The 21,367-nt window shown below is 29.2% G+C and overlaps 1 protein-coding gene across 6 annotated transcripts in view; it reads left to right on the top strand.

Annotated features, from left to right (window-relative positions):
- Positions 1 to 20,287, top strand: part of LOC143240275 (fatty acid CoA ligase Acsl3-like) — a 67,160-nt gene extending 46,873 nt beyond the window's left edge. For all 6 annotated transcript variants that reach the window (XM_076482461.1, XM_076482462.1, XM_076482459.1 and 3 more), the window contains 9 exons: positions 1,973 to 2,031; positions 6,417 to 6,481; positions 8,501 to 8,572; positions 10,422 to 10,561; positions 11,693 to 11,865; positions 12,261 to 12,335; positions 15,497 to 15,685; positions 16,948 to 17,223; positions 18,235 to 20,287. In XM_076482461.1, the coding sequence (XP_076338576.1) occupies positions 1,973 to 2,031; positions 6,417 to 6,481; positions 8,501 to 8,572; positions 10,422 to 10,561; positions 11,693 to 11,865; positions 12,261 to 12,335; positions 15,497 to 15,685; positions 16,948 to 17,223; positions 18,235 to 18,416 (1,231 nt within the window). In that variant the 3' untranslated portion in view covers positions 18,417 to 20,287. The remainder of the gene's footprint in view (positions 1 to 1,972; positions 2,032 to 6,416; positions 6,482 to 8,500; positions 8,573 to 10,421; positions 10,562 to 11,692; positions 11,866 to 12,260; positions 12,336 to 15,496; positions 15,686 to 16,947; positions 17,224 to 18,234) is intronic.
- The last annotated feature ends 1,080 nt before the right edge of the window (positions 20,288 to 21,367 follow it).

The following is a 21,367-nucleotide window of genomic DNA, read 5'->3' on the forward strand; positions in this document are numbered from 1 at the left end:
TATAAATCAATGGAATGTTTTCCTCATTATTAATCTTCAACATTACTTTTTGTTTCCAAACATCTGTTATGCCTCCTAAATTTTCTCACATACTTTACTTTTGCAGCAGTTCATCACATCAACAAAAAATTGTTTATCAACTGAGAGTGTAATAATAATCCAATATTAACACTAAAATGTATATTATAAACAGATAAAGTAAGTAAAACTTTCACAGTAATATTTCCTGTTGTTGTACACTCAGACATTCTCACATCACTGGTGTTTCATACTTGCAAGGAGTGTAAGAAACTAGCTACATGTAGAGCAGAAAATGTCAATTTTTCTTCAGTCATCCTTTGGTTAAAGGTCAAGTTGCTCTATTTATTAAAAACATCTGATTTTTTTAATCCTTAAATAAGTTTTGATAGAAATAGAATCCTAAAAATTTTAAGATAAAGCAGTTGTGAAGTATACTGTGCATGGTAATTAACAGCTTTTTATCACTAATTGCTTTATAATACAGATAATCACATATCAGTAGTCTCTCTGTTGAATCACTTGTTTGTTTTGACATGTTTGAATGATGTATTTTATTATTGACAAATGTAGTGATATTTATGCCTACTTATGAACCTCTAAAAATATTCAATTCAGTGACAGTGTTTTCTAAATTTTAAATAGTGGGCACCACCTGACTCAGTGTTTTGTTATGTAACCCCATTCACATTAAAATAATATTCACAAGTGATAACAGCAAAAACTGATATTTTCTTTGCCTCTTTTTAATTTATTTTTAAAATGAAAAAAAATGTTTATAAGGAGTGAGTAGCAGCAACAGGAAATGTTTTGATCACACAGTGATTGACTTTTATTTTTTTTATGTTACTGTCATCTCTAATTCTTGTTTCTTTTGTCATTATTTTTGGGCTCTCTCAACAAAAGGATCTGCCCTTTCCAGCAGTTTGTCCTCCAGGGTGTACACCCTACAATTTTGAAAATGCTGTAATTGTAGTATAATGGACATTGTGAAGTGTGTACATGTGTATGTGATCGAGTCTAATCACAAACAAAAATCCATAAAAAATTCGTACTTTGGGTACTCAAGACTCAGACACTTAGAAAAATAATTATGGTACATACAACAACATCAACCATTTCTTTATCAGAGAATATGATTTTAAATAAAAGTATTCTTATCACAACAAGAATACGACTTTCAATAGGACTGTATGTGGGGATTTGATTACAACTTTATTGATATAATTTGTAAATAGTTCTCAAAAAACCTTTTTTTTTCATTAAAGGTATACATCTTTTATTATATAAAAAACATTACAGTTGTTATCAGTACAATCCAAACACTTTTTCTGTGCAGTACTTTCCAGAAAAATCTTTTTAGGAAATGTTCACTTTTCTAAACTTTTTTTCAATGAGGTTTGAATATTATGATTAATAATTAATAGCACAAGGAGCCATACATTGTGGGCATTTCTGCCAGTATGGAATAATACTTGATATCATGTTTTGTGTACATACCTATAAAGATTTCTCATTATGACTCTCAAATTTGTAGAACATTTATCATTAAATGAAACCACTTATTTGAGCTAATATATACCAAAGTATAAACAGAACATAAATGTGGGGTTAATTTATCTGTTAGTGTGTTCTAATTTTAAGTTGCAAATTCCTGAATATGCCTTGAAGCATATAGTTAAATAGGTGGATTGATAAATGCTATCAGACCAACTTTATTATTGTAATTATTAACTGTGAACTCCTAACCATGTCATGAAGTGTGTTGTTAAATAAATGCATTTGTGATATAAAATAAACCTTGAGATTATGTTATTCAGTTTTCTTGTCATTTAAAGAAATATAGGGTAAGCTGATTTAGTGGTATAGGGTGATTTGAATGTTTACAAATTGTAGGGTTAACACTAGTTATTTTTCCTGTTTTATACTGTAGAATTCATTATTTCTTTTACAGAAACAATGAACTCTTTATGGCATATCTCCCATTAGCACATGTATTCGAGTTAGCTGCTGGTAAGATATTTCTTAAGTTTTTTAGTTCTCATATTTTCATAATAGACTGTTTTATTTTTTGAAATGATGTACCATTTTTGAGACAAACATGTCTTTTTTTTTTCAACTTTGAACTGAGTGAAAATATCTAGCTATTGGTGGTTAATTTGTGATAAATGAGGTTGGATGGAATATAAGTTAAAACAGCAGTTTGTAGTGATGTATTATTTTGTTAAAAGTTTCAGTGTTGTAGCTGTTACTGAAGATCAAAGAATGTTTGTTTGTTTTTGACCTTTCAACATTTTATCATTTTTATGTATGTATTAAAGTATATACTATCACTACAGATTTCAACTACATCATTAATGAATAACTTTCACTAACAGTGATCTTGATTTGATGTTTTAGGTTAGATTCATCTATCTGAAATATATCTTAGTTTACTTTTCTAATAATGTAATAATGACTTGTTTTTTTTACAAACTTAAATTATACTTTTGAACACTAGAAATACAGTCAAAATATATATTTACATATCAATAGTAGTTAATGTCAGCAAGCATACTAGAACATTTTAAAGTTTTGAGCCTGTTGTTTTTACTAGTTTATAGTATGCATGTGACATTTCAAATTGCATGCTGCATGTGATGACATTCAGGTTGAAAATATTGAACACTAAAGACTCTCTCTCTCTTTTTTTTTTTTTTTACATAATTGCTGGAATATAACATAATTATTGAAAAAAGAATGTCTTTATGTGTTTTTATGGAGATACATGTAAAATTTATTTTTTTGTAGTTGCAAAATACAATATTTGGTGTAATTTGTTTTGCAACTATGGTTGAAAAAATTGTCTTTGTTGAAGGACAGAATAACTTTACGACTAATATAATTAATTCCATACTTTTATTTTATACAAACACAGAAATTCTTTAGTGTACTCTGATTGCAGTTTATATTTTTATATATTGTTTTTGCATTAGTTTAAAATGTCATTTGATACTCACAAAAAATTACATTAAAATGTTTTACAGAAATGTAAGTATAAATGTTGTACTCATGTTTTTAAATCATGCTTGTAAAGTTGCTTCCACAGCTTAGTTGCAGAAAGTTCAGAACTACCTTTCTTCCACTTCAATCATGGGGATTATATATCATAACGGGTGTGTAATGCTTGTTTACATCTTTGAAATGTTCGTGGATGTACTTGAACACCATAATTTACAGTATACTTAGTTTTTTGTGCACTTTATTAGCATTTATTACCATGAAAACAGCTAAAAATCATTTACACTTTGATGGAATAAATTCTATTTATTAATTTATATTTTGGTATACAATTTACATTTTACTATTATACACTATTTATGCTTTCAATTTTCAATGTTTTCAGTATTTTATTAGGGTGTGATGGTCTTTAAAACATTCTACAACACACAGTGGCACTTCACACTCCTTGCACATGTATGTAGTGAGCTTTTACTTCCACTTGTGGTAGACATTATGCATGCAGACCTGACACTGTTACCGGCACTTTTCTTGAACGTAATAACTGGTTTATGTGCTACATAGCGATATCTGATTGTGTTCGTATCATAGAGCCTGCTTGTCAGGTTTATGTGGGAGTTTCTACAATTTTGGTCAGTAGCCACAGGAGTTCCATAGTGTTCCAGAGACTAGTACACCACATTATGACTGAATTCATGCAGATACATTTTTTGTGTGTTTTCAATAGGTTTGGTACAAGTTATGGACATTGATCATGTAGATGTCCACCAAATGAAGTGTCCTGTACATCTGATATACTTTTGTGTATATTTTACTGATCATATCATCATGTGTGACTGTCCCCTAACTGCATTTTCTGTGTATAATCAGTCACTACATCTGGCTTCATAATTATTATGTTAATAGTGAAGTGAACTTTGCTACTGTCATCAACATGTACAGATCTTTCTTATCATACCATTTTATTGTCAGCCTTCTGTATGTATCTGCAGTTCACCATCTGTTAGTCAATTATGTGCAGAGAAATCTATCATAATTTTTTCTTTGCCCATACTGTACCACAAACAGTGTTATTGTCAAAGAGATATTGACAGAAAAGGTGGTGTGTACCAGTTGTCTAGGTATAAAATATGATTTCACTCCAAAAAACTTGTTCATCATTGTTTTAACCACAGCACCTGACAGTCCAAACAGGTCTTTCTTTGGGAATGTCTGGGTGTAAGATCATGTCTGTAACCATTCCTGTTTCCCAGTCTCAAAGCATGAGTAACATTAGGCCAAAATGATGATGTTTACTGGAAATGTATTGTTTGCAACTGACACAACCTTTGAATGAAACAAGTGATTCATATTTGACCAGCTTCTAAAAATCATGAATTTCATTCCACTTATTCTTGATGTATTTGTTGTATGATGAGTTGATTATAGTTTAAGATCAAGTGAAGTATGTAGTTGATTGTTCAACTTAGCTTACAAATTAGGAGTGTTTTCCTTTTCCTTTATATCCATTTTTCTTTTGCTGACTATTATGTTGAAGTGTCCACTGTTCAGTTTTTCATCAATTCTTTGTTTAGATTGTAGTAGATGCTAGAGTTATTGAAAGAGCTATTATACACATGCTACTTGGTTCTGGTGATTAAGGTCTGAGTCATTGACTCAGAATAGACTTGGCTGCAGTGAGAATGCACACATTAGTATACTATCAGCAACATTTTTTTGAAGGAGGTATTTTGTCTTTAAACAGGACAAAATTGCATATTCATTTGTTTGGTTTGATGATTATTCTTAGACTGACTTGGATATAAGTTGATTGTAGAATGCTTTTGATTTTACTTTTTAGTTTGATACCATGGGAATCAGTGAGATGTTGCACATTTAAGAATGTTGAGATCTGGAATTTTGGAGTTGTGACAAAGTGTCTGGGCTGGATAGTGGCTAGGTTACGTCATTTAGGACCATGTGGGGTAATACCAAATCCCCAGCATCCACATGAGCAGTATATTCTCCACTTTGCATGACAATTCCATATCCATTAAATACACAACCCTTTTTTCTACCACCTTTTAAACAATGAATTCTGGGGCAGAATCATTCAGAAAGTTTTCTTCATCACTATATTCATGTAAAGTCTTAGTAACTGGGCAGTGGTAGCTAGGGGTGAGTTTTTTTTTTCAACTCAACTTGAAACAGGCTTCTGTGGTTGCTTGGAACATATGAATAAATAAATAGATACACAAACCTTCATTTTAGTGATTTTTGTTTTTATTTTTGTCAAAGAATGATGGGAAACCATAAATATATTGTCAATTAACAATAATAGCAATTTGCAGTAAGTTGTTAGATGACTATAATAGTAGTTTATAGGTTAAATACATAGCATTATAGTTTATGCATTATGCCAGTTGAGACAGAAGCAGTTTTGCAACTTGACATCAATTTCATGCACTTATATATATCAAATTAATCATTTGAAAAACAGTTATTCCAGTTTGTTTGTTTTTTTAAATAAGTTATAATTTTTCTAATATCCACCTTTAAAAAATTGATAAATTAACTATGATAAATTGTATGGAGTATTTTCTAACACTGAATAAACAAAATATTTTCTCAATAGAAGAAATATGCAATCTTTTTTTTTTTTAAAGTTTAATAATCAGGATTGACTTTATTTTTAATAAATCTGGTCTATAAAATAGTTAACAGAATAATTTTCAATTGCTGTATTCATGATGGAATTATAAAAACTATGAAAGTTGACTATTTTCTAACACTGAATAAACAAAATATTTTCTCAATAGAAGAAATATGCAATCTAATTGTGTTTTAAAAGTTTAATAATCAGGATTGACTTTATTTTTAATAAATCTGGTCTATAAAATAGTTAACAGAATAATTTTCAATTGCTGTATTCATGATGGAATTATAAAAACTATGAAAGTTGACTGGATTTGGTGACATAACTTGTTTTTTTAGTGTATTTAGCCATGCAAGTAGACAACAGAATAATATTAAAAATACCATGACTATTAGATACAGCAGTTGACATTCCCTCAAGCTAGAATATATGCATCCTGTGGAAACGGAGAATTTAAATACTTCACAATAAAAAGTATTCTGCTTTTGGTTAATAGTAAGTTTACAGATGTGTAGTACTAAAATCTGGGATTTGAATCCTCTTATTGGAGTGCAAGATAGCCCATTTTGAGGCTTTGCACAGAAATGGGCAACAGCAGCAGTAATACAGTAATTGAGTTTATTGTTAAAAATTAGTGTTAATTTTAAGTACCCAGTATCAGAATTACACATGTAATTACCATTAGAAGTTCTCAATCCTTCTTGTATTTTATTGTATTCTTACTTTATCTTTAAATAACTTAATATGTTTCTATATATTTCAGAGAATTTTTTCTTGGCAAAGGGTGTTCCAATAGGCTACTCTTCACCACACACGATGACAGATAAAGTAAGTTCCAGCTTTCTGTTATTGTAATAAGTTAATAAATGAATGCTACATTTTTGCCATCTTTAGAAGTTTACCATTAAGTTATTTCAATAGTTTTGTGTGTGTGTGCGTGAAAAAATAGGCTCGTACACTTTTTTTTTTCTATACTGGAGGGATTAAAAATATTTATGCCTATAATATATATACTGTTTTGCTCAACTGGTCTGAAAGAATTACGTTAAAGTACACGTGGTATATCGCTTAAATTGCATATCTATCTGTTAAAATTATTGAAACGTATCTCCAGTAATTTTCATGTAAGCATGTTATTTTTCACATAGCATTATAATTAGTCATTTTAAAAATGTATGAAAAAATAAATATTTTCCTGTCGTAATCCCTCTGAAGCTGCACCGTTTTGATTTAAATCATATGGTCTTGCCCTATTTTTGTTTGTTTTTTTGATAATTTGGTACTTAAGTGTTCTTTAGAATTGAAAAATATTTCTGATTCCTCGTTTGGTGTGTGAGCATTTGAAAATATATTGTCTAATCAATATTTCAGTGAATTAATTTTACAAAAATAAAACAGCAAATAGTGAATTCATTATGATTCATTAATACCTTCTAGGATATGAACAATGAAAAAGTAAATTATCTTTAATGCCAAAAAGAATTGCATATAGGTTAATTCTAGCACATCTGGCATGTCAGTATGTTTATTCTGTATGTAAATATTGTTTTGTTTTCATCTTTATTTTTGTTTAATGTTAATTGTCACAATGGAAAGTGTAATAGGTTACCTAAACAGTAGCTAGGTTCCATTGTTAGCAGTGTAAGGGTTCTAGACAAGGCTTTGTCACATCTTCCAAAATTGTTTCATTTTGTTTCTACCTAAAGATAGGCTGGTTCCATAAAGTAGACTGTTTAGATCTTATGGATATTAGTACTTTTATGTAGCATTTCCAGTCATAAAAGGAAAATATATCTTTGGTATAATTTACTATTATGATATTTGTGCAGGGAAGATGTGAAATATGTCTGTACAGAAAAACAAAATGTTTGGTTATTTTTGTCAAATATGGCACAGGTTTTGTGATGTTTTTCTAATTTCTATATCTTTATTTGTGCTCACTCAGTTAATTATTAGAAATAATTATATAAAATAACTTGTCAGTAAATTTGTTTTAATTTTTTATGAAACAAAATATACATTATTTAGTGTTATATGGCATTACGATGCATAGTACAATTTGGGCAGGAGTCATTAATTGGTATATCTCTACAAGATAACTAGAATATCAGCAGTGACATTTAAGGGAAAAAAAACAAACCTGTATAAAACAAAATATGGATGACGATGTTTAATAACAGTAACAGCAAGTTATGGAGAAACAGTTTAATTAAATACTAAAGTAATTAATGTTTTATTAACAGTTACTAATAATATAGCAGGTTTAATGGTTTCTTAAAATATATTGCTGTTTGTTATCTGTGAATATTTGTGTAAACAGGTGATCTTGTACTGCTGAATAACTAATTACATTATCTCTACTTAATAATCTGTAATTCAGTGAATCAGATATCTAAGTAATATGTTAAGAAAAATTTACTGTTTTTCAAGTAATAAATGAGATGCTTGGTATAGAAAATAATAAAAATTAGAGGTAAAGATGAGAGTTTTCAGCTTCACAGGTTTGGATTAATAATTGTGGCACTGTGCTGAAACAGTGGGCCATGCAGCTTGTGTTATCCTTATTAAACACCATATCATTAATGTTCTGCAGTTAAAAATGTTATAGTTTATGTAAATTGTAAGTATATATCAAATATTCAGAGAAATGAAATGTATGTTGAACAAAAAAACTGTTCTGTACAAGGTATGGGAACCATATTTACAGGTTTTCCTATGTAATATTGTTTTCTAGATGTGTATATAACTTCAGCTAATCTATTTCTCTCTGACAAAATTATCTTTGTGTAATACTGTGGTACTGTATGTTCTCTCTCTACTTCTGATGTAAAAAATTTTTATCTTTAGTCTACAGCAATCAAATCTGGATGTAAAGGAGACGCGTCACTTCTTAAACCGACAATCATATTGGCTGTTCCTGTGAGTAGAATACTGTTTTTTGGTTGTGTATGAGTGAAGTTATCATGTTATTTTAATAATCTACTGTGTGAATTTATAAAATTAAATAACAATTAGATATTTTTACCATCTTATGAATTGAAGATTTTTTTTTTGGTTTTTACTTTTTTCCTAACTTTATCTTTTATCAAGTGTAATATTTTTATTGCACAGTTGTTGCTTTTCATGAATTTAAGTGTATAGTTTACTAGTTTTTGAACAGGTTAATTTTCTTCAAGCAAAATGTTTTGAATAAATAAACATGGAGCAGCTTCTGATTATTTCTGGTTTTATTCTCAGACTTGAGGTTGGTCAGTGCTACATATGGCTTATATAGTTTTTTAGTGAAACCAGTTCAGGATTTAAATAACTAATTTACAGTAATTTTGTTTAAATGTCTAAAATACAAATATGAAAGAACAGTTAGGGGGATTTTAAATTTTGTTCTTTTAATTGTTGACGGTTTGTGGTGTTTGAAAGTGCAGTTGTGTTAGAGATATTGTATATTTGTGTTAATGAGTTAACTTATAACAAGTGTTTAGACTACATATCTTATTGATTTTTTTTAACTAACTTTATTTTGACTCTCAAACAGTTGATTTGATGGATTTATAATAATTTTGGATATGTTAATTTTTTAAAGTTATAAATGTGTTGACCCATGTAATGTAGTTTTAATTAGTTAAAATAGTCAATTAGATTTAATTTTATATTTGCTGTTAATAAACCTTTTGTTCATCCTGTCTTTTCACATTCATCTTAACTTTGTGGTATCCAGTAGTCTAAGAGTTAAATTCTATTTGTAGCATTCTATTAAAAACAGGTTTATAAGTATTGTTATTTTTATTTGCTCGTTCCTTGATTTAAAGCAAATGTTTATAAGTGGTTATTATATTGCCATCTGCTTTTAATACTGCAGCCACTAATTAAAAAATAAACCTGTTTGATAAGAAGAAATACTTTAATAATACATATAGTAGCTCATTCATTTGACAATACCAAGCATAATCAGTAGTCATAAAGAACTGTATTTCTTAGTATGAAATTTGTAATTTTATGACTTGTTCATAGGCTTTAACTTTGTCTCAGTATGTATATGGTGAGTGTATTTACTGTCAATGTAAATTTATGGAGTGTCAAAATTAAATATTCCTAGTTTTCATCTGAAACTTAACATTCTCTTGTAAATATAGTTTGTTGACCATATTTTTGCGTGCCAGAAGTGGTAACCCAAGGTTCATCATTTCTTGTTCTAAATGTTATATTTATATTCAAACATATGAATTTGAATATTTTGTCAAGATATACTGTATAAAATAAGTTTGAAACTTTCATTTCATTATTGATGTGCCAGCCTAAAACCCAGGCCTCTTTCAATACCTGTGCACTTTTTATAAAATGATTTAATTATTATTCTACACATTTTTAAATTATAAGAGTAAGCTGGTTTAAGAGTATTTATTTTAAATTTTAAATTTTGTGCTTCTTCCAAAAATAATTAATAAAACAAATCAGAATATATGATGTATAGATTTAGTTTATTTACTTAAATTATTAACAAATCTAAATGTTTTTAATTTCATGAAAAATGGTCATTTTTAGAAAGTCTTTTATAGGAAATTCTTTTGTGTATCTTGTATACTGTATTTTATGCTGATGAGAAGAATGTTGGACAAACATTCAGACAAACAAATGTTTTTATAGTTAATGATTGTTTTTCAACTGTTGCTTTTACTTGCAAGAATTTATTGAATTCACTGTTGAAACATAGTTTATTTGTATATGTGTTTGTACACACATGCACACTTTCTTACTTCTTATTTTGTTCCAGCTTATTCTAGACAGAATTCGCAAAAGTGTAACAGAGGTAGCTGAAGGAAAAGGTGACTTTTCTAAAGCATTTTTCAGGTTCGCTATAAAATACAAAGTGTGGTGGATAATGAGGGGATTTGACACACCTCTGTTGAATACGTAAGTTTTGTCTCTTATCGGAAATTATACCAGATTTGTCAAGCCTTTAATATATAATTACCCTGTAGATTTTATTGAACAATCATTGTATCAGCTTTATTTAGTTCAATTTTAAATTAAATTAAAAATCTGAGAAACACATTATTCTATCAAATTGACTTGCTGCATAAATGTGAAAATTTATATAATTCCATCAATATATGTACACTGTGGTTACTTAGCAGGCTCCATGGCAATGTAAAAACCATTCTTGCCAATTTTTTTTTTTTTTACATTGACCCATGGTGCTTTTATTATAAAATGACAAAAATAGTAATGTCAGTTTCAAGTTATTTGAGCACATAACAGTGATTTGGTATTTGAAATGTAATGAGTGCTGTCTAACTAAATGATTGTTGAAATGTATGGTATTGTATGTATTAAACACTAATATTACTTCTTCCAGCCAGCAAACAGTTTTTACTTGTTCCTATGCATTATCATTACTTTTCTTTCAACTAGTTTTATTTTGCCATTTGTTTGAAGTTAGGTCCAGCATAGGCAGGTGGGTTGAGCCGTTCAACTTGTAATTTGAGGGTCACTGATTCAATCCCGTTGCACCAAACATGCTCACCCTTTCTGCTGTGGGGGTGTTATAATGTGATGGTCAATCCCACTATTTGTTGGTAAAAGAGTAGCCCAAAATGTGGTGGTGATGACTTGCTACTTTCCCTCTAGCCTTACACTATTAAATTAAGGACAGATAGTGCAGATAGTCTTCTTGTAACTTTGTGTGAAATTCAAAAAAATAAAAAAAATTCTTCAAAGTTACACAGTTGACAGTTTTATTTAGTCAACAACTGTACATTATTTCGTTTCGTATTTTACTGTTGTACTCAAATATCCTAATTTATTTTATTGAGTGTGCATTAATAATTAAAGTGTAGTTAACCTGATTCTTTACAATGTACAAAGGATTTGTGTTAAAGTATATGAACGTTAAACATAATGATAATACATCTGTCTAAGACAAAGATTTTAGTTGGGTATATGCATGCAGGAAGAGTGGCTATTTAACTTTGTATTTGTAAAATACAGTAACTATTGCTGATTTTGAAGAGTATGTTTGTAAAACAGTAACTTGTATTTCAGAATTGTTTTTAAGAAAGTCAGAGAACTGATAGGAGGAAGACTGAAGTATGTGGCAAGTGGTGGAGCTCCACTGTCTCCTGATACTCATAACTTTATCCGAGCAACTTTGTCCAAAATTGTTATTCAGGGTTATGGTCTAACTGAGACTGCAGCAGGAGCAACTTCTATGGCTTGTAAGTTTTTTTTTTGTTAGATAATGTGGGGTGGAATAACACACTTAATTCATACTGTTATTGTCAGGATAAGTTAATTTGTTGGTTTTCATGCATTGGAAAAAACCTTCAGAAATAGCAGATGTTTAATGTAAGATTATTTTAAAGAATTAATATAATATTTATCCCTTCATTTAAAGTTATGTTTTCTGTCTCAGTTTTAACAAATTTGTTTTTTGTTTGCTAATGTAAATAGATTAGTTAGTAGATTCTGTGATTTTGAAACCAGGTCTTAGTATGTTGTTGTTATTGCTGCAAATGTATTTGAAAAGGGCAGAGAGGTTTTTGGTGTTGTATTACAAAACTTAGGGTATATTGTAATAGTTTTATGTACTAAAAGTTGGTTATTTCTTTAGTGGATGATTGTAGCACTGGTCGTGTTGGAGCGCCATTAATGAGATGTTACATACGTCTAGAAGATTGGGAAGAAGGTACATATTTTACATTTTCTTAAACTGTTATATGAAATAAATGTTTGCATAGGACATTGTACTAGTTTGGAGTAAGAATATATTGAAGACCTTTTATTTACATTTATAAATGTTGGTAAAAATGTTTCACTGTTTTAATTCACATGTACATCTGTCTGCTCATATAAATGTAAAAGAAAACTGTCAGTACAGAATTTTACAGAAGATTTAACCCTTTTACTGCAGACTTAGCATAATATAAACAAGTGTCTACACATTTGCACTGTAACTTTTGATACAGCATGTGTATTTTCACAAAATTTGGTAGATTTTATTAAAGATTACAAGTATTTTGTGTACAAAAAAGTCAGATTTCTAATGAAATATTCTTACTAAAGATTTGTTTGTAAAAATATTAAGTTTGAGTGCAAAGTGATTTCATGTTATGGTTAAAAAACTATTCTTCATCCCAGAAATGTCAAATCTTATTTATGTGATCTCCAAACTTCCTAAACACATTTTAAATCTTTGTTTTCAGTAAGACTTTATATTTTGTTACTTTCTGTACTCTAACTTGACCAACCTCGTAACCATCATAAAAGAATTAGGAAATAAATATAAATTGTTTTTATCATGCTAAAATAACTACATATCATAACACAAATACAAATGTTTAGTCTTAGTAGCTTAAGTCTTGTAATGCTGTATGTATATATTATTTTTTTATTATGTTGACCTTCCAGTCATGCCTACCTAACATTACATTACCTGCATTGACATGGTGCATGTACACTCATGCTACATGTCCAATAATATAAAACTGACCTTTAGTCTTCATTGTCTTTGCTGTGTTTTATTGGACTAGCATTTTGTAATATAATCACATTTCAATAATTATACATTATATATGTATGTAGATTATTACTGTTTAGAAATAAATTATTAAACTTGTTTCACTTAAAATAAGAGAACAATAAATCAAGAAGTAAAGCAAACAATTCTCTTCTCACTATGACTTTTGAACTTGGTTGCTGCTGGACATCGGTTACTAAGCCTTTTAAAATTTTGGACATGGATGATATCATCAAACAAAATGTTTTTTAGATTTTATGTATATATAGCTAACTAATCAAAAAATCATAGATAACTACACTGATACCACAAAATTCTACTATAATTTATTAAGCTTAACAACTACGATGTATTTAAATTTTAAAAAATATGGAACTTTGAGTAGACTAAAGAAACAACCTATTTTCTTGAAATTTTTGGTTGAAAGAATGTGGTAGTTTTCTCACAGATTGAAATGGCTGAGAAAATCACCAGGGAGATATTGTAAGCTGTCAATTGGTTATTTACATGAAAGTGTTGGAGAAAATGTATATAAGGGATTGTTTCCAAAAATGGAAAGAGGGTGAACAGGGCCACTGTGTTTGATCAGGGCTACTGTGTTTGATCCCTTACACAAGCCATATCTCAGCAAAATAAAAAGATGTGAGCTTCCACCAAAACCATCTACAAGAGTCATTTTGATTTTATATTCTAGCTTGTTAGTATTAGTAATTTAAGTTCCTTATTTGTACAAAATTATACACTTAGTATTTTAACATCACAAACATATAATTTTAACCAGTGCTGCATTTAGCATACCATGTGACTCACTAAAATCTATATTTAGATGTGTTCTTTTAATATTCACTTTTAAATTAAGAAATTAACCCATATATAATAATAATAATAATAAAGTTTGAACTATAATCAACAATTTGATTCCAAACTTATTAACATAAATTCATAAAACAGTAGTTAAATAGCATTTTGAATGCAAGTCAATAAATGCAGTGACCTGACCTTTGACTTGTCACAAAAGGGTTAACAGAGCATCATAATGTATGTAGTGTCACTGTAGGAATTCAGTGCTGTTTATTTTTGTATTTTATTTTTTCCTTCATTTTTGGAACTTTTGTTTTCAAGTGCTTGGTGCTAAGAAAGTAAATCCTTCTCAACTGATTTAGTAAGCTACTGCATATTTACAAGTGTTGATAGTGTTGTCTGAATAAACTATTTTCATTAGTTGTATGGTTAAACTATACAATATGTCTTGTAATAAAACAGCTTTTAAATTAATTTTATTTTTCATTGTTTTTCTCTATTGAATTTATTGGTAAGGATGTGACTATATTACAATAAAATATAAAATATGACTATTAGATTTGTAAAAAGGGACTAGTATATGCAGTTAAAATATGATAGGCATGATTTACAAGTAGTAGAAATAAAACATAAATGAAGTTGATCAAAACAGTTAAGAAATTATTCTTTATTTTATGCAAATAAATTATATGCTTTTTCTTCAATGTTTTCAACTCTCTTGTGTGCATTATACAGCTCATATATTAATCCATTTGATGAGTATTTTGGATATATCTAGATAAATATATATCCTCACTAACTATGAAATTCAAATTTACCCCATGGTTATTGAAAAAAAGTTTCCTTTTACTAAGACATGCTGCAATATCTATTTCCCTGTTCCCGGTTGCACCAAACATGCTTGCCCTTCCAGCCATGGGGGTGTTATAATCTGACGGTCAGTCTCACCATTCGTTGGTAAAAGAGTAGCCCAAAAGTTAGCAGTGGGTGGTGATGACTAGCTGCCTTTTCTCTGGTCTTACACTGCTAAATTAGGGATGGCTAGCGCAGATAGCCCTCGAGTAGCTTTGTAGAAATTCAAACAAAAAAAAAATCTCCCTGTACTGCATGTGTGCTGCCATCTGTGTTCTGTGTCGTGAAACCTGGATTTTATATACCCCATTACAAAATTGCCCACTTTGCAGGAACACTTATAGAATCTATATCAAGACATATTCTTTATATCTTGGGTATAACCTAAATCTTTTTATATTTTGTAATGACTTGGAAACACTTCTAATTTTCTGAAGTTTTTCTCTTAAATGATTATTTTTCACTGTCCAGTGTGAGTTTTTAGAAATGTTACTGTCAGATGTAGAAAATACAGCTTCTTTCAGGGTTGAAAAAGTGATACAAAGAGTCAAATTCATACTTTTAATATTGTGGGAAGAATTGATACTTTAGGAATTGGCCTGCAAATTAATTGTGCAGAGAAAGGTTTAACAACAGTTTCATTTGAACAAACCTTATTTTATATCATTACTCCTTAGGAGATTATCATAAAACAGATTACCCTAATCCTCGGGGAGAGATTATAGTTGGAGGAGATACTGTTACTAAGGGATATTACAAGAATGAACCTCTAACAAAAGAATGCTTTCAAGAAGAAAAAGGAATAAGGTGGTTCTTCACAGGTGACATTGGGGAAGTTTATCCAGATGGAACCATAAAAATTATTGGTGAGTAGAGTTTTTAGTTAATATTTACAAAGTAATATTAATAATACATGCCTAAACTTAAAGAAAATGATTCGAATTTAGTGTAAATTGTAGAATTACATTATTAAAAATTCTGTATTACTAAAAGTAGCAAGATTTGTTATTTATGTACATAATTCATATCAGTAGAAGAAAGGTTATTTTCCATATATTTCCTTTATCTTTGAATTAAGTATGTAATATGTTAGCACTAGCTAGGTGTTTGATGTACATTTCATTTAAGTGAATTTATCTTTTAGAACTAGCAAGATATTACCTGTGCAGTATCTCTACTTTTAAAACGTAATAAATTATTTTCTACAGTTTTACATCACTGGTGGGCCTAATTGGTAGCAGGATCGAAACCAACCACTAAATGTGTTTAACTCTTCCAGCAGTGGAAGTGTTACATTGTGGTTGTCAGTCCCACTATCCTTTTTTTGTAAAACAATAACCCAAGAGTTGGTCGTGTTAACTAGCTGATCTCCTGAACTAACAGCTTCATTTCAACAAATAATATCATTAGAACTAGCAAAGTGTTTATCTGTATTACTTGTGACAGCAGTGTAATTGCTATACATCTTCTATATCTGATATGATTCCACTGTTGGAAACTTACATGTATACAAAGTTCATTCTGTTTTTTTCTTTTTTTCTCTTTTGCCCTTTTAACATGCAGTCTGAAATGGATTTGTTGTGGTCTGGAGATTAATTACTGGAATTAATTCTGAACATGAAGTCAACTTTGTCACAAGGAGTTTTTTTAAATATTAAATTAAATTTCTTAACATTCCTGTTACATTTCTCACACAAACTATTCACTTGAAGTTAGACAAGAAGTAGACCCAACTTATGAGTCTTGCATGTATTTATCTTTTCTTGTATTTTATTTAAGCATAGAAATAATGTTTATAGAGTTATAAAAAGAACTGTAATATTTTTAGAAAATTGGAACAACTGTACTTGAATAACTTTTAAAATAATTAAGAAAGGTTTGTGTTGTCAAGACCTCCTTCACTTTAAGCTTCAGGTAATTCAGATCTTGATAATATTCCCATGTTAGGCAAAAGTATAGTCCAAAGCTTGTTTGAAGCAGTGGATTTCACTTTTTGTATTAATGGCCTTTTAATTTTTTTTTTTCTTTAGATACCTTCATACATGGATTCATAAACCTTATAGAATACAGTGTTTTCACTTACTTTAAAACAATTTTTAATAAATTATTCTATCTATTATTTTTATAGACAGGAAAAAGGATTTAATAAAGCTTCAGTTTGGTGAATATATATCACTGGGGAAAGTGGAGACAGAATTGAAAACTTCTACACTCCTTGATAATATCTGTGCTTATGGAGACAGTTTTGAGTCTTACCTAGTGGCTTTGGTGGTACCTAATAGAAATCAACTTCAACAACTAGCCAAGACATTACATAAGGATCATCTGTCCTTTTCAGACATGTGTCAAGATAGTGAAATTGTTGCTGCTGTCCAGAAAGCTTTAGTAGACCATGGAAAGAAAGGTCAGCTCAGGTTAAGGCCAATGAGAAAATGTTTCTATTAGCTTTTCAAAAGTAAAATGACAATATAATTTTGCTAAATTTCTGATTTCACTTGAAAACAAAATGTATCAATTGAAAGTAAATAATGACTGCCAGTTTGCCAATACTTATATTTACTGTTAAAAGAAATATTGGATAAATTATGGGTCGTAAAAACCAGAAATGGTTTCTTTATAAAATAATAGATATAACACTTGTCCAAAATAAAGCATCTAAGTTAAACCACAGTGACATAGGAAAAAAGGTAGACAAAAAAGAGAAGTGAAATGGTCTGAGCTTCCAGTTTTAGACTTTTATTACAAATAAATGTTTGTAAGGCAATGATTAGTATAAATAGTTTCTGTTATCTGCATGGAAGTAAGTTTATTAAAACTAAGTTTAAAAATGTTTACATTATTCTCCTAAAGAACTAATATAAAACTCTCATCACACATGAGCTTTCTCTTAAAAATATTCCACAAACTATAGAATTATTGTTATCTCAGTTGAAAGATGCACTGATATGCTTTCCTAGCAAACAGTTGTACTAGTAAAATAAAATAGTTTGTAGATGTAACAATATTACAAGAACTTTGAATTTTTATATGGATTTTTTTTGTTTTGTATAGTTTGCATTTTATCTATTTATTTAATATTCTTTGTAATGTATTTTGTGATCTTTTTATTCATGGATGACCCTTAATTTTTTCCAGAAGATATGCCATGATCATTTTAATAGATTTTTATAAAATTCCTGACAGATGTTCACATTAAACGAAAAAATAATGTATATAACTTATTTTCTAATTTTGTATTTATTATAGCTTAACAATATTGTTACATAGTTTTACTGAATGTGTGTTTAGTATCCCATAATAACATTGAGTCTGAACTTTGATTATTGAGGCACAAAAGCTAAATTCTTGTAATGTCTTTCTTTCATTATTTATTTTAAAACGTATAAAGAATTAGTTTTCATCTGATACTTTGCAGCCTGCCTGCAGCGAGTAGAGATTCCCACAAAGGTGAAACTTGTTACTGAAGAGTGGATTCCAGATACTGGTCTAGTCACTGCAGCATTCAAGTTGCGCCGGAAAATTATTCAGAACTATTATAGATGTGATATTGAAACAATGTATGGCCGGATTTCTAATGGTATTTCAAAATCAGCATAAAATCAATTTGAGATTTGACTAGATTGACAAGAAAAAAGTGTGCTGCTAACTGGATTCCATATACAAGTCTTCATTCCTTTAATTAATGCAAAATGTCTGTCTCTCTTTTTTGTCATTTGGATGTCCCAACAATAATCAGGGCAGCTAGTTGTGTGTATTTAGTTAATAACATAATGTGCTTTAATTAATTAAGAAAACGTATTAAAACTGTAAGGAAGTACTGGTAATCTAACTTAATAGTTATATATACATATAATATATACCACATGTATAAAAATGTGGTACATTACATTTTGTGTGATATTTTGTCAGATAATAATTGGGGTACTAGTTTAATAAAAACAGAAAATTGTTGGTTGGAGTTTAGGAATGCATGTTTTCATATTTAATTTTTGTGGATACTTAAGGGCATACTTTAAATTTGTATTCCTGCATTAATGATCTCAAGCATACAGAAACGTTATTGTAATTGTAAAGTTCCAAGTAATATGTTATGTACTTCAGACTATAGGTTTAATCAATAGCTACCAATAACTTATTATAAATCTTGTTTGTTAACTGGCCACAGGAAATTTATTAATTCAAAGCAAAATTTCAAGTACTATTGTGGATATCACAGCTAATTAAGTTAATTTTGCTACATTTTTTTCCACGTGCATATTTGCTATTCAGTAGTAGTATATCATAGGCTATCGAGGTTTTATGACCTTATTTCGATTACAGGTGTATTATTTGCACTTGATACTCTTTTGCTAAAATAAGTGATGCCATTACTACTGGTAAAGTAATTCATTACAATGACATTATTCATTGTCTAATAAAAATATTTGTCTCTATTTATTAAACATATTTTTGTTCAGTGAAAATACTTTCAGTTTGCTTAGAAAATGTTATTGAAAATTGTGCCTTAATATTAACATATAAGCTATTGGCAGGACTTTTGTTTGAGTAAACAGCAATCTTATAATGTCTTGTAACTTGAACAACTACAGAACATTTTTATATTGGGTAATGCTTTGCTGTGTGTGTGTACCAGATACCAGTTTGTCATTAAGCATTTGCAATACTAAATTAGTTGAGTTGAAGTTCTCTTGGAGCATTTAAAGAAATTAATTTTAATATCATTGGTAAAACAGAATTATTGCAGAGTAGTAAGTTGTTTGATGTCAGTTACATATCTTCAAATGAGTTATTTGTGTACCTAGAACCACAGAATGCAAAAGAATCAAATTATGAAGTTTCTGCTTTATTGTTGCATTGTATTTAGTTTGTTTAGTATGCACTGTGTTAATAATAGCTTGATAAATAATGGTTAAATATTGTTAACAGAACTTTCCTTTTACTAGCTAGTTCATTGACACTTTTGTTCAACTAGATTTACTTGTACACCTTCTATCAGAAACAGTTTATGTATTCTAAAGATAAAAGATAAGAAAGGAAAATTGAGCAAGTTTGTTGTTAAAGGGTAGGAGAGATAATTCCTTTAAATACTCTGTTTTACTTAACATGTTAAGTTGTTTATCTTACCATGTAAGAGTTGTTCAATTATGTGTTCTGTGTATTTTGACTTGCTTATGAAAAATGACCATAATTTCATTTCTTGATGTTAAATCACAAAATATTTTGTGTAGAATTTTACCAGTTATTTTTTCCACTGTTTCCTCAGCTTGTATTGTTATTATTATTGCAATATTTTTCTTGTTGTGGACTTGGTAAAAAAAAAAAGACATTGGTATAAAAAATGGCATTAAAACTCTTCTTACTCCATTGTTCACCGTCAAGGTATCTGTTGGTGGTTGTACAAATAAGATGTTATAATCTGGTGTATACAGTAATTATGTGAATGGATTAAAGGGTTAACTTAAGAAAAACGTTGTTTGTAAAATCAGTGATGTGCTCATGCACACACACACACACACACACACACACAGAGCTATGACAGAATGTAAATTTTATCTTATTTTGAAAGTTGTAACACTAACATCAAATTACCATGAAATTATAAAGAGACTTGTCAGTTTTTTTATCTTTATAATTTGTTTTCCCAACTTGTTATCTGTGTTAATTGAATGTGCACCCTGCAAGATTTTTTCTCACTCATTGAGAGTTGAAGAAAGAATTCCTATTTTTATATAAGGCAGCTTACTTACAGTAAGTACTAAGATGCTGCACTGTAATTTTGAAGTAATGATGTCAAACCTATTTTTGTTGACAGTTTGGAACAACAAAACTTAACTGTTTATAGTTATTCCAACAAATAGGTTTAAGTCTTTTTACTTGAATTCAAATTTTTTTTAATTGGTGTTTGGAGTAACATTTTTTTTTGTCAAACAAACAAAAAAAGAACACTAATTAACCATTAACGAAGTTTGAAACCAAATGAACATTGGATCAGCCATATTCAGTCATAAATTTATTTTTGTCACCAAATTCATACCGAACATCTTTTAAACTGACAAAAAGTCTTACTGGATTGTAAAACCGGAACCATACTGGGATGTAGTAAAGGAACCTTTTTTTTTTATTTCTGGAAATGTTCCATTTTTATCTTGTTTGAGTAACAATAGCTTTTTTGTGTTTGTGAATCATTATTTAAGTGTATAGAGAAAATGTTTTGTTTTCAGAGTATCAGAAGTTGATTGTTGTAATAAAACATTTACTACTTTTGTTGTTAACTCTACTAGCACTGATAGAGAAGTTTTATTTTCTCTGCATAATGCTTCTAACATTAAACACCATGAAAGATTTCTAGAAGAGCTGTTGTAGAGCTATACAACATGATGCTATTAGCACAAGTTTGTTAGCTGATTGTGATTTGGTAAGGTTCAATTGCATGTAATCGACAAATAATTTAACTTAAGTGTTGAAATACATTTTATAATTTGTATAAGTTCTTTGATCCAATGTTGTTTAAATAGGCTACTATTTCTGCACATTTACTATATCATTTA

Source organism: Tachypleus tridentatus, chromosome 13, assembly GCF_004210375.1.
Source record: "Tachypleus tridentatus isolate NWPU-2018 chromosome 13, ASM421037v1, whole genome shotgun sequence".
NCBI lineage: Eukaryota > Metazoa > Arthropoda > Merostomata > Xiphosura > Limulidae > Tachypleus > Tachypleus tridentatus.